The sequence below is a fragment of the Cyrtonyx montezumae genome, unplaced genomic scaffold, assembly GCF_038088225.1.
Source record: "Cyrtonyx montezumae isolate F1298 unplaced genomic scaffold, pur_monq_1.0 scaffold_69, whole genome shotgun sequence".
NCBI classification, from domain to species: Eukaryota; Metazoa; Chordata; class Aves; order Galliformes; family Odontophoridae; genus Cyrtonyx; species Cyrtonyx montezumae.
Window position 1 is genome coordinate 84,669 of NW_027072077.1, and position 25,038 is coordinate 109,706.

Consider the following 25,038-nt stretch of genomic DNA (forward strand, 5'->3'; position numbering starts at 1 on the left):
GGAAAGCCACAGGAAGCGATTGGTCTTCCCCTGGATCTCAGCCACCCCTGGAATAGAGGTGAGAGAAGGGTCCAGAAGCCCAGGAACCAGGGCCACTAAATAGGGGCACGCTCAAGCCCGTGCACCAAACACCCCCAGCAGCAGATCTGACACTGGGTCCGGGACCGCTGATCTCTCTGCCCCTCCATCTCATTCTCTCCCTTCTCTTTTTTCTCTTGCAGTTGCTGAGAGGCTCAGAGCTCACCCGGATTTCCTCCAAGACCACAGAGCAGGGGTGGCTGTGGCTGTGGGAGGGCCAACCCGCCCAGCAGATCTGTTCTGCAGAGCTTCCACTGAAACTGATGCAGTGTACAGACTCCAAGAGCTCCTTCACCTTAATCCCCCGGGGGCTGTCAGAAGCCAGGGGTCGGTAGCCAGCATCCACCACAATCACAGCAAGGAGTGGAGGCACCACAGTGCACCAGGACAGGGGCAGGACAGTGGGAGCTCTGACCTCACACCGCACTCAGACCCACAGCCAGGAGGTGTTCCTCTATTGTATTCAAGAAGTGCCACTGCCCGTGACCTGGCTGACTGCGATGGGGGGGAAAGGCACCGTGGGGTGGAGCGGCCTCAGGTCCCGCTTGGCCTCTCCCGTCTCCTCCTCCTCATCCTCTCTGCGCATAGGGAGGCACAGTCTGTGCCCCTCACTGCCACCACGCCTGATGGTGACGCCAGGTGCCAGCTGGACGGTGCCCAGCAAGGAGCCCAGCACCGGGGACAGGGTGCTGCCGGGCTGCCAGGCCCCCAGGATGGGCGGTAGGAGCCGTGGTGCCCCCACAACCTCCAGCCCTCGGGAGGACCACGAGCTGCCTGGCTCCATGTGCTTCCCAGAGGAGCTCTGAGGCCGCCGCTGGTGCCGGAGGGGACGTGGTTGCCGCGTGGTCTCTGCGCCCGTGTCCAACACCTCCACCTGGGGCTGGATCCAGCGTGTGGCAGCGCTCAGCTGAGTGGTGCCTGAGGTGGTGCTGCGTCTCACGGCACTGCGCGGGGATCTCCACGCTCCGATCTTCACCAGGTGGCTGCAGGAGGGAGGCTGTGGCGCTCTGTGTCCGTCAGCTTCTGCTGCATCACCGTCCTCTGCTCGCGCCTGTGGCTCTGGGTGCTTGGTGCCAGGCAGGTGCCGGGGCTGTGCCGTGCTGGGGCTGAGTGTGGCTGGCAGCAGGGCTGGCACAGGGGAGCTGCCCAATGCTCCCTCCGAGGGCTGAGGAGCGCTGAGCACCTCGCCCTGTGCCAACGGTGAGTGGGAAGGCGCTGGCACATTGCCACCCTCAGCCTCAGATGGGACAGCATCCGTGTCAGTGCTGGAGACCTGGCCAGGGCACAGGGACAACAGTGGGGCTGGGGGCACAGAGCACAGCTCCCAGCCTGCCTGGGAAAGGGCAAAGCGGGGCTGCTCAGGGGTGAGCTACAGCATCCCGTTGGGAGGAGCTGGCTTCAAAGGGACCCCCAGACTCCCCCATTCCAGCCCCACATGTGAGGAGAACAGAAACCCACCTCTCTGTGCCCCGGGGTTGGACACACTCTCAGGATGGGCACCGCTCCCTCAGCCCACGCGTCGGTGGCACACGGCACGGGCTCCTCGTCCTCCTGCCACGCACCCACCGCCTCCAGCTCCGCGTCGCCCTCGTCCCGCGCCAGGAAGCGCCACGCGGCCACCTGCAGCAGCTCGGCCCGCGCCTGCTCCACGGCGAAGGGCACGCACTGCGGGCACCGTACGTCGGCACCGTCACTCCCGCTCGGCACCCGCAGCCCCCACGCGGACACCGGGCGCGCCGCCCACCTGCCGGGCCAGCGCGGCCTGGAAGCAGTGCTCCACGACGGCGCCCAGCAGCTCGGCCACCGCGTCCCCCACGTCGTCGTCCCCTTCCTCGGCCGCCAGCACGGACAGCCATTGAGCCTCGCTCAGCCGCCCGGGGACCGCGTCCGGGAGAGCGGCGCTGGGGGGCCGCATTTTATCCCCCCGCTGCCGGGGAACGGCCGTGCACTCGCGGGAGGCCATGGCCTGCACGGGGACGCGGGGCTGGAGGCAGCGGGACGCGGTTCCGCGCCCTCCCGGCGTCGCCACGTCCCTCGGTGCCCGCAGACCCTTTGGGGACCTCCACGCCTCCCGCAGCACTCACCGCTCCCCTCCGAGCGCCGGTTCGGTCTCCATGGCAACGTCGCTCCCGGAGCGCGGCGCTTTGTGATGACGTCGTTGGCGCGCGCCGCTCGGTGACGTCATCAGTCGGCGCCTCCGTCTCCATGGTTACGGCGGAGCGGCGGAGCGGGGCCCGAGCGCGGGGTCGGGGCACGGGCCGGGCCGGAGCTGTCCGCGGGGGCGCGGAGCGATGTACCGCCGGGAGAAGAGCATCGCGCTGCGCAGCAGCTCCTCGGCGCTGTACAACAACCTGAGCGTGCTCCGCCCGCCCCACAAGCCGGTCGCCTACCTCGGCACCGTGCACGGCCCCACCGTCACGGTGGTCACCGCGGGCGGGGACGCGGCGGGCTGCGCTCAGCGGCAGCTGCAGCCCCGGGCGGGCGGCGGGACCTCGCTCGTCACGCAGGTGAGACCCCGCGCTGCCCCTCAGCGTGGCCACCGTCCCCGCGTAGAGCTGGAACGAGCCGGGCGGGGGAGGGGGCCGGGAGAGGCCGGGTGCCATCTGGGAGCGCCGTGACAGGAGGTCACGGTGACCTGTCGCCGTGACCTCAGCTCTGATTTCCACCCCCCCTCGCAGCCCTGGACGGCGATCACTCGGCCCTTGGCACGGCGCTCGTGGCAGCTCCATGCTGCTGCAGGCGGGTGCCAGAGCCGGGGACAGTGTGGCCCAGACGGGCCCGGTGCTGAGTGCGAGGAGGTGGCGGGGGAGGGGGCGAGGAAGAGCCCTCCCCGCTGCAGGGGGCACTGCTGGGACGGAGTGTTGGAGTTACAGGGACGTGGAGTCCTAGAACATGTCAAATTGAAAAGGAGCTGTAAGAACCGCTGAGTCCGAGTCCAGAAATGGGATGGGAGGACCCTCCCGAGGAGGCCCTGAGGATGATGGCAGCCCGGCTGCTGCCACCTACAACAGGAGCCAGAAACATGCGGCCGTGGGCAGCCCTGGGGAGGGGCGAGGGCGGCTGTCCTTCTGCTGAGCCGTGCTTCCTTCCAGGCTGCCTGGTGTGTCCTGCCGGCGCGCATCCTGCTGGTGCTGACATGTCAGAAAGGCATCCAGGTGAGGTGGCTTCCTGTGTGGGGCTCGCAGCACTGGGAAGGGTGGACTCACTGGGGTGGCAGCTGTGCTTGGGGCTGTGTAACCACAGCACTGCTGCTCTCTTTTGGAGGTCCCCTGGGGCAGCAGTGCAGCACGAGGCCGTAGGAGCTTTGCCACCGCTCATGTCTCATTCATCTCTTTTCTTTCCAGATGTATGAGTCCGATGGGTCCATCATGGTGTATTGGCACGCACTGGATGTCACTGAGCATCCTCCAGGTAAATCTGCAGCAGGAACGCAGTCAGGAGCCCCCTGCCCACTCTTCCCAGGGAAGTGAGACTGAGTGTTGCTGTTGTGCAGCGTGGTTCCTGCTGGATGGGGACACCCACAGCATTGCTCCTGCATCCAGGCTGGACTGAGCCAGGCCAGGGCCACTCAGCAGTGTAGCGGAAGGGTCTGGAGGAGGTTCTGTGTCACCCCAGCTCCACTGTCCAGGCACAGCGTGGGCCGGGGGAGGGTGGATGGGGGCCCATTGTGGCAACAGCAGCAGGAGTGGCACTCACACCAAGGTCCTGGTGGATCACACTGTGTTCCCCTGGTGCTGTGAGCTGCAACCTCCTGTTTCCCTTTCAGCACAAGCTGTGTTTGCCCGAGGGATCGCTGCAGCAGGCGAACGTTTCATCTGCGTGGGTGAGCAAAGCACGGGGAGGAAGAGCTGGCAGGGCTGTGCCAGGTGGTGTTCGTGTGGTCCTGGGGGAAGCGGGGTGAAGCGGCTCCACGAGGAACTGCTCTGTGGGAGCAAACCTCACGTGGGGATGGGGGCTGGGAGAGCACAGCGTGGGCTGGGGGCTGGGTGGGGACAGCAGCGTCCCCCCAGCACCTCCTCCTCCCGCTCTTCTGCAGGGACGTCCTCTGGGATGGTGCTGGTGTTCGACATCCCCCACAAAGGGACCAACATCACCGTGAGCGAGGTCCTGAAGGAGCACCACCATCCCATCACCGACATCGCGGCCGAGCTGGGCCAGGCACCGGTACGGGTGTGGTCAGCAGCTGCAGGCCAAAGTGAGCCGAGGGAGGGGCGGGGGGCTGCAGCCGTCCCCCAGTGCTGTGTCTGCCTGGGCCCGTCGCTGCATGCAGCACGGGGCCCTCGTGGGCTGGCTCAGTCCCTGCTGCCTGCAGGCAGCATTTGGTTGGTGGCAGTGTTGGTGCTGGTTGCCCGGATTCTGGGAAGACAAACTGCTGAGGCAGAGACCATCTCGACAGGGACGAGGAGCTGAGGCCCTTTCGCACAAAGAGTGACTGTGAGAGCGTGACTAATTGCCAGAGAATATGCTGTGATACATCGGGGTGCGTGCCAGGACACAGAAGAGCTATTGAAAGCTAAAGACCAGACTTGCAACAAGAGCAAACGAGCAAAACTGGCCATGAATAAACACAGCAGAATGCAAGTTCCCACCGTTAGGGAGCTGCTGGCACAGGCCTTCCCTGGGCAGCGGGCACAGGGGAGGGCACAGCCCCAGCACACCCCATCTGCACGGGGGTCCCGTGCACTGGGGGGCACAGGGGTGTGATTCTGCCCGAGCTGAGGACGGGGCTGCAGCCACACGTGGGCACAGAGCAGCTGGGGGGCTCCTGCAGGGGATGCCTGCTTCCCCTCACTGCCCTCACCACGCGGGAGCAGGGGATATCCCACACCATCACCCACACCACAGTGACCCTTCCCGTGCCAGATGGGTGAGCTTGGCCCGGTCACGGGGCTCAGTCTGAGGTTGGGATGGGGATTCCTTTGGTTCTGTTCACTGAGTGGACAGATGCACTAATTGGCCTCCTCGTTAGCGGCCTCCTCTTTCCCAGCGAGGACGCTTCGACACGCTTTCTCTAATTAGGTGCGTTTAACTTTCTCTGCGTTTGGGACTCCCTGGAACAATTAATTGCTTAGAGCTCGTTCCCAATTAGCCTGGATATTGAGCTGGTTTGTGAGAGCTGCTCCGTGCCCTGCTCTGTCTCAGTGCTCTGCAGCCGCTGAGACTCCAAAGCAGAGGGAGGAGGCTGTTCTCCCCAGCTTCCCCTGTGTGTAATTAGCGTTGCCAAACCCTAACGTGTTTGAACTGAAACTCCGATCTCGGCTTAGCCTTCCTCTTTCCCAAGATGTCAGCAGTTTCCGTGGGCAGTTGAGCTCGTCCTGCTGCAGGCTGTGCTGGCAGCAGCAGCTCCTGCTCAGCATCACTCAGCCGGGGCTGCCCACCCCACGGCACCGCTGACCCTCAGCCGCTCCCTCAGGACGGGGCCGGGGACCTGGTGACCGCCGACGACGCCGGGACCCTGTGCGTGTGGGGCTCTGCAGAGGACTTCTCCCTGCTCACCAGGATCCCAGGCTTCGGGTGAGTCCTGGCCGTGAGGCCGGAGCGCTGCGGGGCTCTGTGAGGGACGGGGACGCGGTGTGCCGGGCCGGGATGCACAGCCCCGTGCGTGGGTCTGCAGCCGGGGGGGGGGGGGAAGGGCTGACTCGTGGCCTCGCGCCCAGCTGGACCTGCTCCTCCGTGAAGCTGTGGGACGGGGTGATTGCTGCTGGCTATGGCAGCGGGCAGATCCGGCTGTACGAGGCGGGGACGGGCGTCCTGCGTGCCGAGGTCGGCGCACACGCCCGCTGGATCTACGCGCTGGACCTGGCACCGGCGACGGGGAAGGTACGGCCGTGCGTGGGCCCCGTGGGCCCGGAGCGGGGCAGGGGCCGCTCCCTGCTGTGCTGCATCACCGCAGTGTGCCCGCGGCCTCTGCTGTCCCCCTGCAGCTGCTGTCAGGTGCGGAGGACTCCTTCGTTCACGTGTGGAAGATCAGCAGGGACCCGGACACTGATGATGTCGAGGTGAGCACGAGGCACAAGCGGGCAGGGGGGTTACATCAGCCCTGGGGGGTGGAAACCCGGCGGGGCTCGGCCTGAGCTGCTGCCGTGGTTCAGCTCCTCGTCCTGTGGGCGTGCTCCCGAGTCCCATCCTCAGCCCAAGGGGTGCAGGAAAGCAACAACTCCTGGGCCGTGGGGTGGCCAGCCGGAGCCACGTCCCACTGGCCCAGCTCTGCTCCTTTTCCTGCCCTGTGCTCAGAGGGGATGCGTTTGCAGGGGGTTGCAAATGGGCTGTGCTCATTGAACTGTGGCCCTCATTCCGTCTGCAGATGGAGCACTGCCACGCCGAGTGCGTCACCGACACCCAGATCTGCGGCGCCCGCTTCTGCGACCCCGACGGAAACTCCTTCGCAGTGACCGGGTACGACCTGAGCGAGATCTTCTGCTACAGCCAGCTGTAGGCTGCGGGCCGTGCGGGCGGCCCAGCCGCTGTGGGGCTGCAGTGGGGCTGCAGTGGGGCTGCCTGCACCCTCCCACCTCGGGCACAGCGCTGTGCCCCAGCACAGTGTGGTTCTGCACGCAGGTGGAGCCGAGTTCAGCCACTCCCAAAGCGACCCTGCCCTCGGTGTGGCATGTCTGTGCATGGGGAGCACGGGGTGGGAGCTGTGCTGGTTCCCTGGGTCCCGGCTCCGCAGTGCTGTGGGTCCCTGGGCCAGAAGCTGCCCCACGTCCCCTCCTGAGCCCTCCCCAGGGGAAGGAGGCAGCCGAGGTGATGTGACCGCGGGCTCTCATAGCGGCATTCCCACCCGTTCCCTGCAAGGACGAGCAGAACCGGCTCCCCTCTTCCCCACAGCACTTCTCCCTCAGGCAGGACAGGATCCGGGGCAAACCTGCGCTGCACTCCGCTCCAGCCAGGTCCCATCCCGGGCAGCCACACCCGCGGCTGCCTCAGCCCGAGCCGCCCTGGCTCGGGGCACACACTCAGCACGGCGAGGCCGCACTGAGCTGGAGCTGTGCTCCTGCACTGCACAAAGCACAGGTGTCCGTGCTGTGCTCTGCCGGGACAGCTCTGCGTCCCAGGGTGAGGCTGCAAGGTCACCCAACACCCAATCCCATTGGTGTTACACCTCTATCCAGGCCGTGCCCCCCCCATACAGCATCACCCCCCACCCCGATGTGCCCCGTACCCCCCACAATGAACCGAACCCCGATCCCGGTGCATTGCTGCTCCCCGCCGTGGGCTGCGGTGGCCGTCCCGTTACAAAAGCTTTTATTAAAGGTTAAAATCGGCCCCGCTCTCAGTGCTGGGGGGGGCGGCGGTACAAAGAGCCCTTTGAGGTCGCGTGGGGTCGGGGCGAGCGGAGTATAAAAAGTGTACAAAGGGGTTGTGCAGCGCGGGGACACCGCGACCCCGGACGGGGCCGGGACGCGTCCAAGGCACAGAGATGAGCGGGGCGAGCCGGGCCGCCCCCCACCTCCCCCCTCGCGCCCTGCTCACAGCTTGGCCCCCCCCTCCGCCGGCGCAGAGAGAGGGGGAGTTCAGCACCACAGAGCCCGGCCGGGAGCACCCGGCCCGGGTCAGCACCCTGCCCCGAGCCCCCACCCCACAACACCGCTCGGTCAGAGGTAGCACCGGCGCTGGGTTGGGGGGGTGGGGGGGGCCCACCGGCTCAGCACCGCACAGCACCGTGAGGGCCCCATAACCGGGGCTGGGGGTGTAAACAGGCGGCAGTGCGGGGCACGCAGCCCCCACCCAGCGCGGCTCAGAGCCCACGGGAGCCCGGCCGTGCCCCCCGCCCCCCCCCCCCGGGCTCAGGAGACGTGTGGTGACGGCCTCCAGAAGCACCACTTGCTGCGGCTGTGCTGTTTGCGCTGCAGCTGCTCCTCGCGCTCCCGCTCCTTCTTGGAGCGCAGGTACAGGTCCTCCTCCTTCAGGTACCACACCGGCGGCCAGCGGTGCCGCTCGAAGTGCGCCCGGTTCTCTGTGGGTGTGTGTGTGTGGGGGGGAGCGGGGGGATCAGCACACACCCAGCCCACCCCCAGCCCCCCACCGCCCCCCGCCCTACCTGGGGACATGAACTTCATCTCGCGGGGGAAGCGGCGGCACACGCTGTTGTAGTTGGTGCAGATGTAGTGCAGGCACCAGGCGGCCAACTGCTGCGCGTTGTGGAACTGCGGGGACACGCGTCAGCACGGGCAGAGCCGGGGGGTGCACCCCTCGGACCCCCCCACCCCCTCCCCGCCCCTACCTGCGTCATCTCCAGGTAGATGAGCACCTGCTCGTCGATCTCCACGTGCTGCATGAAGGCGCGGAGCAGCTCGTCCACGGCGTACTGCTCTGCAGAGGGGACGGGGCCGTGAGTGCGGGGCTCTTACGGAGCGCATCGATCCCAGCAGCATCGCACTGAGGGATCGGCGGGGGGAGGGCAGGGAGGGGTTCACCTGTGAGCGCCTGCAGCCGGGGCAGGCAGAGGCGGTCGGTGAGGATGAGCAGCTCCATGGCATCCAGCTCGGGCGTAGGTGTGAAGACATCGGTGTAGAGGAAATCGAGGACGGCACGCAGGCACGCACAGCTCGTGCCCGGCAGGGACACCTGCACGGCCGTGAGGACGCCGTGGGCACGGTGCCATCCCCACCCCACAACCATCCCACAGCCCCCTCCCGCCGCCCCCCCTCACCTCAGCAGCACGGCTCTCCCGGAACGTGCCCCGGAACATGGCCATCATCCAATCGCAGCCGGCGATCAGCAGCGGTTTGTGTGCGGGCACGGCACCGTCGTCCACGCGGAACACCACGTCTGCACGGCACGGAGACACAGTCAGCACGGGGACGGGGATGGGGATGAGGACAGGAATGGGAACGGGAACAGGGACGGGGATGGGTCCCCCCGGCATCCCGAAGCACGGCACCGTACCTGCGAAGACGCCCTTCCCCAGGCACTCCTTGATGCGGTTGGCACGGCGCACGTGGAAGGCTTTGGTGATCTCCTGGTTCATGAAGCTCTCCTTGTTGAGCACGTTGGCCACCATCATGCGCAGGTCGAACACCTCGAGCAGCTCGGCGATGGTGGCCACCTGCATCAGGTCTCCCCGCGCCTGCTCCAGCCGCCCGGTGTAAAGGTACTCCAGCACGGCGCGGAACGGCTCCGCCGCCACCGAGCGGTCCATGCGCACCACCGTCATCCGCTTCTCCCCCCCCCCCACCGGGTCGGCCACCAGCTCCCGGCGCACGCTGACGAAGCCCCGGCCCCACGCCGACAGGTCACGGGCACCGTCCCCCAGCGCTTCATCGCTCTGCACCGCGCGCAGCCCCCCCTGCGGCCCCTCGCCCAGCACCCCCCGCTCTCCATCCAGGCTGCGGGCGCGGGCGGCCGGCTCCTTGCCCGCCCCTGGCGGCCCCTCCAGGGTGAAGAGGTCGTAGAACTTGGAGCAGGACGTGGCCAGGTAGACGCGGTGCGCGAACACGCGCTGCCCGCCCTGCAGCTGGAAGACCACGTCGGCGCAGAGCGGGGTGCAGAAGAGCGCGGCGGGGCCCCAGGCGCGGCTGGCCGGCGGCTCGGGGACGCGGATGACCGGCGGCGGGGGCTTGGGGGGCAGGAAGGGCGCCTGCAGCAGCGGGCGCTGCATCTTCTTCAGGTGGGACTTCCAGAACTGCAGGTGGCGGCGGGAGATGAGAGCGGCGCGGATGGCGTTGTCGAAGACGTCTTTGATGCCGAACTGGGCCACCACGCTGGTCTCATAGTAAGGGACGCCCAGCTCCTTGGCCACTTCATGGCCCCGCTCCGGGGGAAGGATGTCCGTGGGTCGGATGGGCCTGGGGGGTGGCGGGGGGGGGGGTATGTCACCAGGTGTGGGACCCGCTGAGCACAGGGGACCCATGGAGCACAGGGGACCTGGTGACTGGAGGGGGTCCAGAGAGCATAGGGGACCCAGAGAACACAGGGGGGAACCCAGCGACTGGAGGGGACCCAGAGAGCATAGGGGACCTGGTGACTCAGGGGGACCCACTGAGCACAGAGGACCCAGAGAGCAGAGGATCTGGTGACTGGGAGGGACCCACTGAGCATATGGGGCCCGGACAGGACCATGGGGGACCCACTGAGCACAGGGGACCTGGTGACTGTGGGACCTGTTGAGAATAGAGGACGCAGACAGCATAGGGGACACGGTGAATGGGGGCGGACCCATTGAGCACAGGGAGCTGGTGAGCGGGGGGATCTGCGGAGCATAGGGAACCCAGAAGGGACTGTGGAAAACCCACTGAACATACGGTACACATTGAGCATAGGGGACCCGGTGGCCATTGGGGCCCCAGCCCTGCCCCCCCAGCACAGCCTCACTTGGCCAAGGGACGCCGGGCACGGTTGACGGCATCCAGGTCGGCGTAGCGCAGGTCCAGCTGGCAGCCCACCAGGATGATGGGCGTCCGCGGGCAGAAGTGCTTGATCTCAGGGTACCACATGGTCTTCACGTGGCGCAGGGAGTTGGGGTTGGCCAGCGAGAAGCAGAGCACCACCACGTCTGACCTGGGCCAGGAGGAGGAGGAGGAAGAGGAAGGTCAGAGCCCCGCACCAAGCCCTGGCTACCAGCACGGAGATACCCACGGGTGGCAGCAGAGGGGACCCGGCCCCACGCTGAGCCGCACCAGGGGGGTCCCCCGGGGCATGAGGAGCAGCACGGGACACGACTGAGAGCCGTGCTGGAGCCGGGCCGGTGCCAGGACCAAGATAGACACGGCCCGCCCGCCCTCGGGCCCCCAGCCAGCACGGGAGCCGCGAGCGATGCCGGCACCCACGGCCCCGCGGGACGGCAGCAGGGAACGGGGCTCACCGCGTGGGTGTGGTGGGTGTATGTTGCCTGCACCACCCCCATCCTGGGTGCCCCCTCCCCAGCGGGCGCCCCATGGGAGGGGGGGGGGCGGTGGGAGCGTGCCCCACTGAGCTGGCGCAGGGGCAGCGATTGCGGCGGGGCCGTGCCAGGGGATGAGGGCTGTGCTTGTTTACAGCCTGGGCACTGTGCGGGGGGGGTGGGCCGCCCCCCACAGCGGGGTGGGACGGGGCCCTACGGGGCACTGCACGCTGCCAATGGTGGGGGGTGAGCCGGGCACAGCAGTGCTCGGGGGTTTCCCGAAGCTTCCCTGAAGTCCCCCACAGTTGGAGGATCCCCAACAGCTCTGGACCCCCCCTGGGGACCCCACCCCCACGGGGAGAACCTGGAGGTGAAAGGGAGGGACGGGTAAAGTCAATCCACGAGGGTGCCCCTGCACGGGCAGGTCTCTCCCGGATTGGGGAGGGGGCGTCTCATGCAGGGTGGGGGTCTCACCCGGAAGGTGTGGTCTGTCTCAGGAGGGTCTCCCCCGGGGGGTATTTACCCGGGGGGCATCTCACCAAGGGGAGGGCCCTCCTGGGGTGTGGGAGGCACCGCCGGGGGGGGAGGGGGGAGGGTCTATGCTGCTATGGTCTCCCTCAGGTGTTTCTCTCCCTTGAGGGGCTCTGACCCACAGAGGGTCGCTCCCTGCGAGGGGGGGGGGGTGGGCGGGGTGGGGGAAAGGGAGGGGGAGGGGTTGTCTCACCCCGAGCAGTGTCACCCAAAGAGGGGGGGGTTTCCTCCCGGGGGGTTTCCCTTCCCAGCCCCGCCCCCCACCTGCCGTAGGCGAAGCGCCGGTCCTTGTGGTGGTCCCCGAAGGTGTCCCAGAGCCGCAGCGACACGCTGACCTCGTCCACCACATCGCGGGAGCGCTCCAGCACCTGAGGGGGGCGCGGGGAGGGGGGGGCACTGAGCGGGGCCCGGAGAGACCCCGCCGCCCCCCCCGGCCGCGCACCTCCTGGCAGACGCGGTATTGGTCGATGGCCCACACGGTGGGCACGTGCGTGGCCAGCAGCTGGTACTGGCTCAGCGTGGCGTTGCAGGCGCGGGCGCAGATGAGGCGCGTTTTGCCCACCGCGTTGTCGCCCACCACCACGCACTTGATGGTCTCGACGTTGGGCCGCTCGTAGTCCACGTCCAGGTCCATGGGGACCCCGCACGGCGCTCAGCGCCGCGCCCCGCGCCGCCGCCCCCCACCCATCCCCGCGCCGCGCCGCCGCCCGGGCCCGTTAGCTGCCGCCCCGCCCCGCCCCTCCCCGCCCCTCCGCCAATCCGCGCCCGCCTCGCCTCTCCTCGCCCCGCCCTCCCTGCCCCGCCCCTCGCCCGCCGCCAATCCGCGCCCTCCCCGCCCCTCGGGCCACGCCCACGACGCCGCTCTGAACCGCGCCCCCGAGCGGCCCCGCCCGCGCGCGGACAAAGGGGCGCCGCCAGGGGGCGCCGCGAACACGTGACCGCCGCCACCCCCCGCTCCGAGGTTACGCCCCTCGTGGGCGGGGTCTCCAGACGGCCACGCCCCCTCGTGGATGGAGTCTTAGATTCTGTCACGCCCCCCCCCCCTTCGTCACGCCCACCCGCGGAGCGTGGACGGAGGGGGCGGACAGTGGGACGGGAGGGACAGCGGGGGCACAACGCGGGGCGGAGGGGCAGCGGGGGGGGGGGGGAACAGGAGGGCCGCCAGAGCTCGGGGACACGGGGCTCTGCGGGGACACGGGGCTCTGCGGGGACACGGGATACTGTGGGGACACGAGCAGTGGGGACATGGGGCACTGATGGGGACACGGGGTACTGTGGGATATGGGGCACTGCGGGGACATGTGATACTGCTGGGACACGGGCAGTAGGGATATGGGGCGCTGACGGGGACATTGGGCTGTGCAGGGACGTGGGGCACTGATAGGGACATGGGGCACTATGGGGACACGGGGCACTGTGGGACGGGCACCGCCGACGGATGTGGGGCAGTAGTGGGGACGCGGGACTATGCGGGGACACGCGACACCGTTGGGTGCGGGACAGCGGTGGGGACGCGGGTCACGGGTGGGGACACGCACCGCTGATGTCTATGGGGCACCGCCGGGACACGCGGCGCTGCCGGGACGCGGCCCCGTGGGATCTCAGCGCTGCCGCCCCGGGAGACCCCCCCCCCCACTGCCCCCTCCCCCCCCCCACCGTCTGCAGCCGCCGCCGCGAATTTTTTCGCTCTCTCGGGGCTTTGGGGTTTGAGGCCGCGGTGACCAAATAAGGGCAGCGGCGCCGGACGGCCGCGGGTGGGGGCGGCCCCGCGTGGGCTCCCCGTGTCCCTCCGTGGGGCCCCGCACCGAAACGCGGTACCGCGCGGAGCCCCGCAACTCGCCCCGCGTTACTTCGCGGGACCTTAATCCGCGCCCACGGTACCGCGTGGGGCAGCCCTGCCCCCACGCCCCGCGCCACGCGGGACCCGCTGTGCCCCCCGCCCCGCCCGGCTCTGGCTCCGCGCCCGGTGCCGCCCGCCCCGCCGGGTCCCGCCCGGTGCCGCCGGTCCCTCCCCACCTCGAGGCCCGGGGCGGGGCCGCGCAGGAGCTGCCGGGTGGTGCGGGGCGGTGCGGGGCCGTGGGAGCGCCATGGGGGCCCCGGGGCTGGAGCGGCACCGCCTGGCTCTGCTGGCGGCACGCGAGGACGTGGGCAACCCACGGGCGGCCACCAACTGGTGAGGGACCGGCGCGGGGCCGCGGGGGGGTCCCGGGATCCGGAGCCGGGCGGGGGGTTCCGGGCCGCACCGGGGCCACGCACGTGGGTCGGATTCCGTGGGCTGAGGGCGGCGGGGCCGTGCCGGGAAGGAGCGGCGGCCCCACGGGCGTGGGCTGTGAACGGGGAACCGGGAACGAGGCGCGGCTGCCACGGGGGGGGCGTCGCGCACGGTGCCCGCAGGGTTCCCGCACGGTGCTCGCAATGCTTCCCCACCCCCCCGCGTGGAACCGCGGCCCTACCCCACCACGCCCGCGCGTGGGAGCCCTGCACCATCTCCCCCCCATCTCCCCCCCCCACGTCCCTCCGCGTTCCTGTCCGGGCCGTCCCCCCGTCCCCGCCCTCCTCTCCGTCCGGGGCCCCGCGGCCGCTGCCCTCTGCCCGGTGACCGTCCGCCCTCCGCGCCGGGACACGAGGTCGCGGTGCCCGGGGGGGCCGCCCGGTGCCGGTACCGGGGTGGGGGGGGGGGTGGCACGGCGCTTCCCGCCGCTCCATTGTCCCCGGGCGGATGACGGCGGCACTTCCACGAATTGAGACCGTCGGAGGGGCGGGGGAAGAGTAAGGGGGGCAGCCGTGAGCCCCCATGCACCCCCCCAGTCCGACCCCTGCCCGGCGCTGAGCATCCCCCACCCCCCCGCTCCCCCCCCCAGGGCCGTGTTCGCCTACGAGAAGCATCATGACCTCAGGCTGCTGGACTCGGGAGGTACGGGGGGGGCTTTGTGAGGGGCGGGACCGCGAGGGTCCCTCAGCGCACGACTCCCACCCTGACCCCCCCCCCCCCCCCCTCCCGCAGCCGGCGGCGTGGACGAGCTGGCGGCCAAGTTCTGTGCCGGCAGCGTTATGTACGGGCTGTGCCGGGTGCGGGACCCCGGCAGCGGTGCCCCCCGCGTCGTCCTCATCAGCTGGGTGAGCCGGGGGGGGGCACGTCCCGCAAAGGGCCGGGCTTGGAGGGCGGGGGGGGCAGCCGGGAACGCTGTGGGGCCGGGCGGGCACAGTGCCGGCAGCGTTGAGCCGTGTGCCCGTGCCAGGTCGGGGAGGAGGTGCCCGAGTCCCAGCGCCAGGTGTGCGCCGGACACCTGCCCGCCATCAGAGCCTTCTTCAGGGTGAGTCCAGAGCCCGGGGGGCTCTATCGGGAGGGGAGGGGGTACCATCCGGGGACCCCGTCCCCCCCCCTCCTGTCCCTCAGCCCCGACCTTTGCTTGCTGCTGCGTGCGGTGCATTCCTGGAGCTGCTGACTCAGGCGCTGCCGTTCCCAGCTCCCAGTTCCAGCTCCCGGTTCCAGCTCCCAGTTCCAGCCTCGGCCGCACTGTGGCTGTGGCTGTGGCCGGACTCCCTTCCCCGGCCCCGTCCTGCCCCGGCCCCGTCCTGCCCCATCCGCTCTGCCCGGCCCCGTGGGGTCGCGGCTGCCCCCAGCCCGTGCCCCCATCCCTGCGCGCCCCCGGTTGAGATCCCGCGTCCGGATCCGGCCCCGCATCTGGATCCGCCGAGCAGCGCAGGGAACGCCGCCAGGATTCGTCGGGGGAGGGTTTGGGAGCGGATCCCGGGGGAGGGCCGGGTGCCTGGGGGGGGAGGGGGGGGCTCAGGGCTCCGTCCCCGTCCCAGGATGCCGCCGCGCTGCTGTTTGCCCGTCGCGCCGAGGAGGTGACGCAGGAGCGGCTGAGCCACGCACTGGCACAGCTGTCCCCCCCCGCGGCCCCCACCGCCGCCAGCACCACCACCAGCACCAGGAGGACTCCCCCGGCGGACGGCGAGGAGCCGGTGGTGAGCGGGGCGGGGCTGCGGGGCGGGCCGGGGGTCCGTCCGTGCGCTGCGCTCTGAGCCGCACCGCTCCCGTAGGGCACCAATTACCGTAAGACCAACCCGGCGTTGGAGATCCGCCGCACCAAGCGGGACTCCTTCTGGGCGCAGGCGGAGGTCAGAGGGTGCGGGGGGGGGTGGGTGATGGGGAGGGGGGGGTGTGCGGGGGTCCCGTCCCGCTGAGTCCCTGCGGTGCAGCGCGAGGAGGAGCAGCGGAAGGAGGAGGAGCGGCGGCGGGCGCTGGAGGAGCGCAGGAGATGGGAACGGGAGCGGATGGAGGAGGAGCGCAGGGACGCGGCGGAGCGCGAACGGCGCTGCAGAGAGAAGGAGCGCTGCATCGAGGAGCAGCGGTGAGACGGCCCCCAGCCCCGCGCCCGTGGGTGCCCGCAGTCCCCGCGTGCCCCGGAGGGGCGGGCGGTGCCGGCACTGAGCTCCCGTCCCCGCAGGAAGGAGCGGGCGCGGCTGGAGGCGGAGGAGCGCAGGAAGGAGCAGGAGAGATGGGTGCGTGGGGCCGAGGGCTGCGGGATGGAGCGGTGCCGTGTCCCCGTCACCACGTCCCCGTCCCACATCCCCATCCCCAACTCCCCTCCCCATCCCCGTGTCTCTGTCACCCACATTCCCATCACCACACCCCCATCCGCGTGTCCCCATCACTGTGTTCCCAACCCCGTGAAGTCCCAATCACCACATCCCCACCACCACATCATCCCCATCCGTGTCCCCATTCCCACATCTGTGTCACTCACGTCCCCATCACCACATGCCCATCCTGTACCCCCATCCCCGTGTCCCCACCCGTGTCCCCATCCCCGTGTCCCCACCCGTGTCCCTGTCCCCGCAGGAGCAGCAGCAGCGGGAGCACGAGGCGGCGATGCGGGACCGCTCCCAGCGCAGCGAATCCATTGAGAAAGCGGCGGTGAGCGGAGCACGGCGGGACGGGACCGGGGTGGGGTGGGGGTCCGGGGGGGTCCGCTCCCCCCGACGCCCCGCGGTGCCGCAGGAGGCGGCCGTGCTCGTGGCGCAGCGCGCGCAGAACCCGCGGGAGTTCTTCCGGCAGCGGGAACGTGCGGGATCCACGTCGGGGAGCAGCGGCAGCACCGTGCTGCCCACCGGCACCGTGGGCGCGAGGCCCGGTACGTGGTGGGGGGAGGGGGGGGGTTGGGGGTCCCTGGTGGACGTGCGCTGACTGTGCCCCCCCCCCCCCCCTCAGGCACCCGCCGCCCTTTCCTGCGGTACCAGCGCAGCCTGACCGAGTCCGCCTTCATCTTCCGCCGCCCGGAGACCCCCGCTTCACCCGCGCCCCCCGACCCCGGGGCCTTCCAGGCTGTGCCTCCCTCCGCACCCCACCGGCCCCCGGGGACTCCCCCCCGCTCGGCTGGGGTGGGGCCCCCCCACGCCGTCAGCCCCGTAGGGATGTGGTCCCCCCCACCCTGTGCCGCCGTGGGGGGCCCCCCCGGGCCACCGTGGGCGGGGACTCTGACTCCCGTGAGCCCCCCGGGGCCCTCCGTCACCCCCCCCCGGCAGCAGAGTCCCCCCGGCCCACCGGGCTCACTGGGCTCGGAGCCCCTAGACAGTGCTCCGGTGGAGCCTCTGCTCCCCCGCAGCACTTCGGGGCTGGGCCCCCCCGGCGGTGCCTCCAGGGGTCCCCTCGGCCCTCCCCCACACCCCTCCGCCATCACCACGGAGGACGAAGCTCTGTCCCTGCCCGCCCGCCCCAGCCCTCCCCCGGATGAGGAGGGGTCCCACCCGGGCACTCCCCCGTTGCCCAGCCCCCCCTCGTGGGTGGCTCCGGGGCCGCCGGCGGAGATGGAGGAGGGGGCCCTGAGCCCTCGGGAGAGCCCCCCCCTACCTGGGCCGCCCCCCAGCAGCCCCAGCCCGAAGGACACAGCAGTGCACTGCCTGGCACCCTGCGAGCCGCAGCAAGGTGGGTGCACAGAAGCCCCCCACGTGTGGGGCTGGGAATGGGGTCCAGCACTGCATACCTCCACCCCACACCTGGCCCAGTGGGTGAAGGGTCGGTTCAGCCGTGTCCCCCTCCTGCAGGGACAGCTGGGGAGCACGAGCCGGAGCCGGAACGGGGCAACGTGGGGCAGAATGGCATTGGGGGCTGGGCCCCCCCTTGGGACCCTGCAGGGCAGGTATGGGGCAACTGGTGGCAGTGGGATGGGGCGGAGGGTGATGGACGAGGCCAGGTGGGGGCAGGAGCAGTGGCACTATGGGGGTACTGGGGAAGGTTTTGGGGTGGGTGGGGGCGGGATGGGGTAGGGGGCACTGAGTGTTGTCCCGCAGGGGGCTGAGCCCGGTGCTGGCATTCTTCCGCAGCCGCTGCATAAAGCCACGCCAGGTACGTCCTCTACCCACCCGTGCCCCCCCGCTGCCCTCACCCCCCCATCCTCACCCTCTCCCTCTCCCGCCCATCCTCACCCTCTCCCTCTCCCCCAGGCTTTGCCCAACTCCTGACCCCCGGTGCCGCCCCCCCGCCCGAGGACCAGGAGCTCTCCCCCCACACTGTGTAGTGGAGGTGGGGGCAGCAGCGCTACACCGCACCCCTCCCCCCCCACTGCGCTCCACGGCACCGCACAGCCGGGGCTGCCCCGCACCGCACCCCACGCTCAGAGCACTGACACCCCCCTCCCCCCACCCCTCCGTACAGCAGTTTCGGGCCGCAGCCGCCCCACGCAGCAGCACCGGACACGCGGGGGGGGGGCGGGGCGGGGCACAGGCATCGCCCCCCCCCAGCCCCAATGAGATGCGGTGGCTGTTAAATAAATTTTAATGCACACGGACAAGGTGGGCGCTTCAGCCACGGTTAGGAGTGTGAGGCTAAAAGCGGGGGGGGGGGGAATATCCCAATCCCGCCCCTCCCTCCCCCAGGGCTGGACCCACGCCCGCCCATCGCAGGGGCTCAGCCCCGAGCACCATCTGGGATGGGGGGTGGGGGGGGGTGAGCCCGAGCCCACTGTGCGGCGGTGGTGGCAGCTCCGAGCGACCCCCCCCCCGCCACTCCCCCCCCACAGGCACCGTACGTTCCAGTTTCTCCCCAAGAAGAGCGGCCCCGAGCACCAGGACCCCCACCCCGACCTGCCCCCCACCCCACTCCTCCCAGGGCTCACACCTGGGACTGGAGGCAGCCGGGGGGGTCCGGGGGGGCAACGCGCTCCGTGTCGGGGCTGGAGCTGCCGGGGCTGGAGGAGCCGGAGGCGGAGCGGGGTGGGGGCCGCGGGGAGGGGGCGCGCCGGGTCCCCCCCCGGCCCTTCAGGGTGCTGAGCTTGGCGTCCAGAGACAGCGTGCGGGGCCGGGAGCGGGGCCGGGGGTCGGCCCCGGCGGGGGGAGGGTGGGCGGTGCGGGGTGGGGGGGACCCCTCGAAGAGGGACAACCACGGGGGGCGGCCCCGCTCCGCCCCGTCCAGCACCGCCCCGCGCCGCGTCAGGATGTCCGTCACCGCCCCGATGTCGTCCGAAGGGTCAATAGCTGCGGGGAGGGACGGGCGGCTGCGGGGGGAGGACCGCACCCGGGGGGGGGGGGGAGGGGGCGAAAGAGGGGGGGAGGTCCCACGGACACAGTGCACCACGTGGCTGAGTGGGTGCGTGGGCACTGCAGGTGCATCATGCGGCAGAGCTGTGACAAATGGGATGCGCCCCATAGCCGGGACGGCCCCATAGCCGGGACGTGCCCCATGGCATGGCGACCAGGAGGTGCCCCACGGCCGTGCCCCGCAGCGGGCACCGAGCGCCCACGTCACCTGTCGCTGTAATAGGAGGAGAGCAGCGCGCGGATCTCCGCCGAGACGGCGTTATCCTGCAGGAGGAGCCCCTCGCACGACGGGGGCACGGCGGGGCCGGGCAGCGCTGGCACCGAGCGCGGGGAGGAGGCACAGGGAGAGCAGGCGGCACAGAGCCGGGCAGCGGGGGGAGGAAGAGGAGGATGAGGAGGAAGAAGAGACGAAAGAAAGAGGAGGAAGACGAGAAGGAGGAGCGGGAGGAGGAGGAGGAGGAGGAGGAGGAAGGTGGCTGCGCTCACCCATGTCGTGGTACAGCGATCCCTGGCGCGGCAGTGGGGCAGGAGGACGGCGCGGCGGCGGCACCTCGATGCGCATCAGCTCATCGCAGCACTGCTTCCACTGACCTGCGGGGGGGGCACGGGGTGGGCGCGGGCCGGGATGGGGCGGGGCGGCTCGTTTTGGGGGGGGGGAAGGGGGTCCGGCCCGGCCCCGCTCACGCACTCATGTCGTAGAAGTGCTGCCAGAACGCCTCCATCCAGCGCTGCGTGTCGGCGCGGCTCTCCCCCAGCAGCGTGTGGGTCACCTCCTCGGCCCCATAGCGGTTGGTGACCGATATGCTGTGCAGTTTGCCCCGCTCCTCCTGCTCCGTCGCGCGGATCCGCGTCTCCTGCGCGGCGCGGCCGTCAGCCCCGCCCCCCCTCCCCACGGCCGCCGGTCCCCTCCCCCTCCCCCTTCCCCTTCCCCTCGCTGACCCCCACCTTGTTGATGGCGATGGTGAGCGCGGGCTGCACGCTGCCCTCCGCCTCCTGTGCGTGCCGGTAGCACAGCAGGTTGGTGCCACGCAGGACGCAGAACAGCCGCGCGCAGCCCTGCGGATCTCCGGGCGCCGGCTGTGGGACGGGGCCGTAAGGACGGCAGTGCCCCGGGGGGGGATGGGGGGGCAGCTCCTCCCCCCATCCCTCCGGCCGCAGGGATCCCGATCCCGCTCCCATCGCACCGCAGCCCGGAGCACAACGGCAGCGATGCCCCAACTCGCGGCCGTCCCCGCCCCCACCCCTTTCCCTCTGCAGCCCCATCCCCCCCACCTCATGTCCGTCTCCACCTCTGTACCCATCCCACCCCCTCCGCATCCCCATCCCATTCTAGTTCCATCCCCTCCGCTTCCCAATTCCTGTCTCACCCCATCCCCACCCCCATCCCATCCCCATCTGCATCCCCATCCCATCTCCATCCCCATCCTCATCCCATCCCAGCCCCACTCCCATCCCCACCCCCCCATCCCATTTCCCCCCCCAGCACACACCTGCACCCTCAGGAAGCCGCACATCACCTGCGCAGCCATGCAGCGGGGCTGTGCAGCCAGGCGGCAGCACACGCTGCCATACAGCGGCAGCCAGAAGGAGCTCTCCTCTGGGGGGGGAGGGGGGGGACATACAGAGCACTCAGGAGCCGCCCCAGCACAGGAAAGACCCCCCCTGCTCCCCCCCACCCTGCCTGGCTGTGACCCCAGCCCCACACCTGAAGCAGCCAGGACCCGTGGCTCCCTCCCCCCTCCCCCCACCCCCCCGGCCGTGCCCCCCCCCGCCGTGCCCCCCCCCCGCAGCACTCACCGCTGCAGGCAATGGCGAGGTCGTGCGTGCGGAAGCCGTCCTGCACCTCGGCCAGGGACAGCACCGTGTGCGCCAGGAGGTGGTATTTGGGGCCCCTGTGTGGGGTGGGGCTCAGCGGCTCTGCACGGCCCCACACCTGCAGCCCCGAGCTGTGTGTGCCTGCGCCCCTCCCCCTCTCTGCATCCCCATCCCGTCCTGGCCCCATCCTTGACCTCGTGCCCATCCCATCCCCATCCTCATCCCCATCCCCATTCCTGTCCCTATTGGGACATAGGGATGTGGAGGCACAGAAACATGGACGTGTGAAGTAATGCGAGCGCAAATCATCCCCATCCCAACCCCGTCCCATCTCACCTCCATCCCCATTCCCTCTCCACCTCCATCCCTATCCCATTCCATTTCCATCCTATCCCATCTCATCCCCATCCCAAACCCACCCCATCCCCACCTCCATCTCCATCCCATCCCATCCTGATCCCCACCCCGTCCCATCCCCACCCCACCCCCGCCCCCACTCACGGCAGGGTGGGCGTGGGCAGCAGTAGCGCCCCCTGCCGATCGGCGCTGGCATTGGCGCAGTCCCGCAGGCGGCGCCCGGCGCTGCGCCCCATGGAGCTGCTGATCCTGCTCGCCAACTTCCGGGGGGCACTGCCCGCGCCCCCCCCGCTCAGCGCCGCGCTGTACAGCTCCACCTTCAGCGCGAAGTCCGGGCCCGCGTCCGAGCTGCGCCGTCGGGGGGGGGGAGGTCAGGGGGGGCACGGGGGGGCAGCTGTGCACAGCTGGGGGGGGGGGGCACGGGGATGGGGGCATGGGGACACGGGGACATGGGGGCATTGGGATATGGGGACATGGGGGACTTTGGGACGGGGGGGCCGCTCACAAGAGCACGGCGCTGTCGAAGCAGATGTCGGTGAGCGTGCGGTCCACCAGCACCATCTCGGTGTCGTGGATCTCGGCACCCAGCTGCAGGAGGCAGAACACGGCGCAGCGGTGCAGCTCTGGGGGGGCAGGGGGGGGTCAGGAGGAGCGGGAGCGCCGTCGGGTGCCACTCCCCCCCCCCCCAAACACACACACTCACCCCCTTTGTTCCTGAAGTACTCCGTGTCCTTCCACATCAGTGGGATGCGCAGATCTGGGGGGGAGGGGGTGCATAGGATCGGTCCTCACCTGGGGGCCAAAGTGGGACCCCCCAGTGCCCCCCACCATCCACACACCACGGGGCCCCCAATGTATCCCCTCACTGTGGGACCCCCCACTGCACCCGCAGTTATGGGACCCCCACACCATGGGACTCCATGTGCCCTCCCCACCATGGGACCCCCATTATTCCCACAATCGTGGGACCCCCCAGCACCCCCACAGCCGTGGGACCCCCACTGGACCTCCACTTATGGGACCCCCCCACTGCAGCCCCATTCTATGGGTCCCCCAGTGCCCTCCCCACTATGGGATCCCCATTACCCCCACACCACGGGACCCGCAATGCATCCCGACACTATGGGACCCCCATTATCCCCCCCACAACCATGGGACCCCCAACGCATGCCCGCACTGTGGGACCCCCTTTACCCTCCCCATCAGATGAGCCCCACTGCCCCCCACACCACGAGACCCCCTAATCCCCCCCCCCACCGTGGTGACCCCAGCACCCCCACACCCCCAGTGCACCTCCAGTGATGGGACCCCCCCCCACTGCCCTCCCCACCACGGGACCCCCAATACCCCCCACACTCACAGGACCCCCAATATCCCCCACCCAACCCCCCATACCGGACACGCAGACGCTCCCCCTGCACGGCAGCCGCTCATCGCTGGGTGCAGCATCCGAGGGTCTGCAGGAGGGGGGGGAAACCACAGAGCCACGACGGTCACCCCCCACCCCAAAACCCCTCCTCCCCCTCCCCGGCCCCCCACCCCCCCCCCCGCTGACCTCCGGGCCGCATGCCGCACCACCTGCGCCTCCTTCATGCGCTGCAGCTCGGCCATGTAGGCCACGATGCGGCTGCTGCAGACGTGCAGGCTCTTGGTGGCCTGCAGCGCCTGCTCCCGCTGCGTGCACGCGGCCAGCAGCTTGCAGGCGCCCTCCCGCATGCGGATCTCGTGCTCGATCTTCTTCTGGATGTCCGTGTCCTGTGGGGCAGATGTGGGGTTGTGGGGATGGGGGGGGATCTCAGCCCCCCCCCCCAAGCCCACGGAGCAATGCCACGGAACGGGTCCTGATCCCTCAGTGGGGCACTCCACACGGAGGTGTTGTATGCCCCACGTTGTGGGCTCCCAAACTGCCACACGCCCCACAGAGGCCACATCCCCACAGATACGCCGCCAGCCCCACAGACACACCACCCACCCCACACACACAGACGCACAGAGGAACGGAGCAGATGTGTACATCGCGACGTCTCCCCGCACCCCACGGATTCCTCGGGCACCCCACGGGAATGCCACACACCCCACACACACGTCACGTGCCCCGCAGATGCATTGTGTGCCCCACAGACACTCTGCTCCCCCCACGGAGAAGCTGCGTCCCCCACAGTGACATCGTGTGCCCCATGGCTCCATCATGCACCCCACGGACACACTACACACCCCATGGCGGACTCCTCCGCCCCATAGACCCATCTCATACCCCACAGACACGCTACACGCCCCACAGACGCATTTCACACCCCACAGACACATTACACACCTCACAGGGGACCCCAATACCCCATCTCATATCCCACAAACACATTATACACCCCACGGCGGACCCCTACACCCCACAGATCCATCCCATACCCCACAGATGCATTACACACCCCACAGGGGACCCCAATACCCCCACAGACCCATCTCACACCCCACAGACGCATTACACACCCCACGGCAGACCCCAATACTCCATCTCATACCCCCCAGACGCACGACACACCCCACGGCGGACCCCTACACCCCACAGACCCCATCCCACACCCCACAGACGCACTACGCACCCCACGCGGGACCCCCACGTGCCATGCACCCCTCCTCCCCCTCCCCCAGACCCACAGCAGTGCCCCACACTCACAGCACCGCAGCGCTCCATCCCCGGCTCAGGGCACCCCCGGCAGAGCCGCAGCGGTGACATCACCGCTATAAATACCCATTGCAGGGGGGGGGGGGGGATGCGGTTGAACCCCCCCCCTCCGCCCCCCTGGGACCCCCATCGAACCAAACCCCCTTCGAGGAGCACGCAACAGCAAGGCAGGGTTCCCGGGGGGGGGGGGAGGGGGCCGGCCCTTTTAGGGCCGGCACCCCCCCCCCCCCCCGGGGACCCTGCCCTGCGGAAAATGCCCCCCCCCCCCCACCCCCCCAGCCCCATTACCTCCAAACTGAGGGCGATCTGTCGGATGTAGAGCATGTTGAGGTCCTCCAGGATCCGCAGTTTATCCGTCACCTCCATCGGCCCCAACCGGGAGCGGGGGGGACGACGCCGACGCCCCCCCCCTCCCCCTCCCCCTCCCCCCCCCCTCCCCCCACCCCCAATTCCGGAAGGCTGAGAAGAAGAGAAACGCAAAATAAGGGCCCTTTCATCGCTGCCCGCCGACGAACAAACGGCCGTTGTGCGGTTCAAAGGGCAGCGCGGGCGGTGCGGGGCTTTGCGGGGTTTATGAGGACGTGGCATCCCCCCCCCCACGCACGAACAACCCCCTCCCCCTCCCTCCCGCCCCCTTTTGCCAGTACCTGCCCCGCTCCCGGCCCCGCAGCTCCGCGCGGCTCCGCACCGCGCACCGAAAGGCGGCGGTCCCCGCCCGCCCCCCGCATTCCTCCGGCGAAGGCTCCGGTTACAGAGGGCGGCACCGCAACGCGGGGCGGGGAACGGGTGCGGGACCGGGAGGACGCGGCGGGGGTGGGGGTGGGGCGCCCCCTGGCGGCGGGAGGTGGAAATGGGGGGGGGGGTGGGACGTGGGGGTCGCGGTGCGGGGCTGAGCGATGCGGGGCGGAACGGTACCGCGCGACGCAGCGTGGGGTGGCACGGCACGGCACGGGTTGGAACGGCATAGCACAGCGCAGTTCATCCCAGTGCAACACAGCACAGCACGGCACGGCTCTACACAGTACAACACAGCACGGCACGGCACGGCACGGCACGGCTCTGCACAGTACAACACAGCACGGCACGGCACTGCACAGTGCCACACAGCACGGCACGGCACGGCTCTGCACAGTGCCACACAGCACGGCACGGTTCAGCATGGGGCTACATAGCACAGCACAGCGCGGCTTGGCACCGTTCAGCACGGTGC

General features: G+C 70.0%; 5 protein-coding genes across 8 annotated transcripts; 2 read left to right on the forward strand and 3 right to left on the reverse strand.

Moving 5' to 3' along the window:
• Positions 1-536: 536 nt before the first annotated feature.
• CUNH2orf81 (chromosome unknown C2orf81 homolog) lies at positions 537-2,285 on the reverse strand. Its single transcript, XM_065750247.1, has 4 exons — positions 2,163-2,285; positions 1,823-2,044; positions 1,537-1,743; positions 537-1,351 (listed from the first exon to the last, which is right to left on the reverse strand). The coding sequence occupies exons 1-4, from the start codon at positions 2,283-2,285 to the stop codon at positions 542-544; spliced, it is 1,362 nt and encodes a 453-aa protein (XP_065606319.1). The 3' UTR covers positions 537-541.
• An 83-nt stretch (positions 2,286-2,368) lies between these two features.
• On the forward strand, positions 2,369-6,559 carry WDR54 (WD repeat domain 54). Its single transcript, XM_065750244.1, has 9 exons — positions 2,369-2,585; positions 3,171-3,233; positions 3,423-3,489; positions 3,845-3,901; positions 4,115-4,242; positions 5,492-5,592; positions 5,736-5,898; positions 6,003-6,077; positions 6,383-6,559. Exons 1-9 carry the CDS (start codon positions 2,370-2,372, stop codon positions 6,512-6,514), a joined length of 1,002 nt encoding a protein of 333 aa, XP_065606316.1. The 5' UTR covers position 2,369; the 3' UTR covers positions 6,515-6,559.
• Positions 6,560-7,306: 747 nt separating this feature from the next.
• On the reverse strand, positions 7,307-12,085 carry LOC136057519 (rho-related BTB domain-containing protein 2-like). 2 transcript variants are annotated; one of them, XM_065750240.1, is made up of 9 exons: positions 11,874-12,085; positions 11,696-11,799; positions 10,393-10,578; positions 8,968-9,866; positions 8,732-8,850; positions 8,496-8,646; positions 8,303-8,391; positions 8,120-8,225; positions 7,307-8,035 (listed from the first exon to the last, which is right to left on the reverse strand). In XM_065750240.1, the coding sequence occupies exons 1-9, from the start codon at positions 12,063-12,065 to the stop codon at positions 7,866-7,868; spliced, it is 2,016 nt and encodes a 671-aa protein (XP_065606312.1). In that variant the 5' UTR covers positions 12,066-12,085; the 3' UTR covers positions 7,307-7,865. The 2 variants fall into 2 exon arrangements, with proteins under 2 accessions (XP_065606312.1, XP_065606313.1); XM_065750241.1 differs by having other exon boundaries at positions 12,019-12,081.
• Positions 12,086-13,320: 1,235 nt separating this feature from the next.
• On the forward strand, positions 13,321-18,123 carry LOC136057538 (drebrin-like). Its single transcript, XM_065750262.1, has 14 exons — positions 13,321-13,604; positions 14,293-14,345; positions 14,436-14,548; positions 14,671-14,745; positions 15,245-15,403; positions 15,479-15,556; positions 15,638-15,789; positions 15,886-15,940; positions 16,281-16,355; positions 16,440-16,572; positions 16,650-17,363; positions 17,483-17,577; positions 17,729-17,783; positions 17,882-18,123. The coding sequence occupies exons 1-14, from the start codon at positions 13,519-13,521 to the stop codon at positions 17,953-17,955; spliced, it is 1,917 nt and encodes a 638-aa protein (XP_065606334.1). The 5' UTR covers positions 13,321-13,518; the 3' UTR covers positions 17,956-18,123.
• A 177-nt stretch (positions 18,124-18,300) lies between these two features.
• RTKN (rhotekin) lies at positions 18,301-24,254 on the reverse strand. 3 transcript variants are annotated; one of them, XM_065750264.1, is made up of 13 exons: positions 24,117-24,254; positions 22,701-22,900; positions 22,541-22,602; positions 21,849-21,902; positions 21,651-21,768; positions 21,290-21,493; positions 20,771-20,865; positions 20,464-20,570; positions 19,919-20,050; positions 19,662-19,827; positions 19,460-19,564; positions 19,182-19,287; positions 18,823-18,910 (listed from the first exon to the last, which is right to left on the reverse strand). In XM_065750264.1, the coding sequence occupies exons 1-13, from the start codon at positions 24,192-24,194 to the stop codon at positions 18,904-18,906; spliced, it is 1,434 nt and encodes a 477-aa protein (XP_065606336.1). In that variant the 5' UTR covers positions 24,195-24,254; the 3' UTR covers positions 18,823-18,903. The 3 variants fall into 3 exon arrangements, with proteins under 3 accessions (XP_065606335.1, XP_065606336.1, XP_065606338.1); XM_065750263.1 differs by lacking the exon at positions 19,182-19,287 and having other exon boundaries at positions 18,301-18,910; XM_065750266.1 differs by lacking the exon at positions 18,823-18,910 and having other exon boundaries at positions 19,178-19,287.
• Positions 24,255-25,038: the final 784 nt, after the last annotated feature.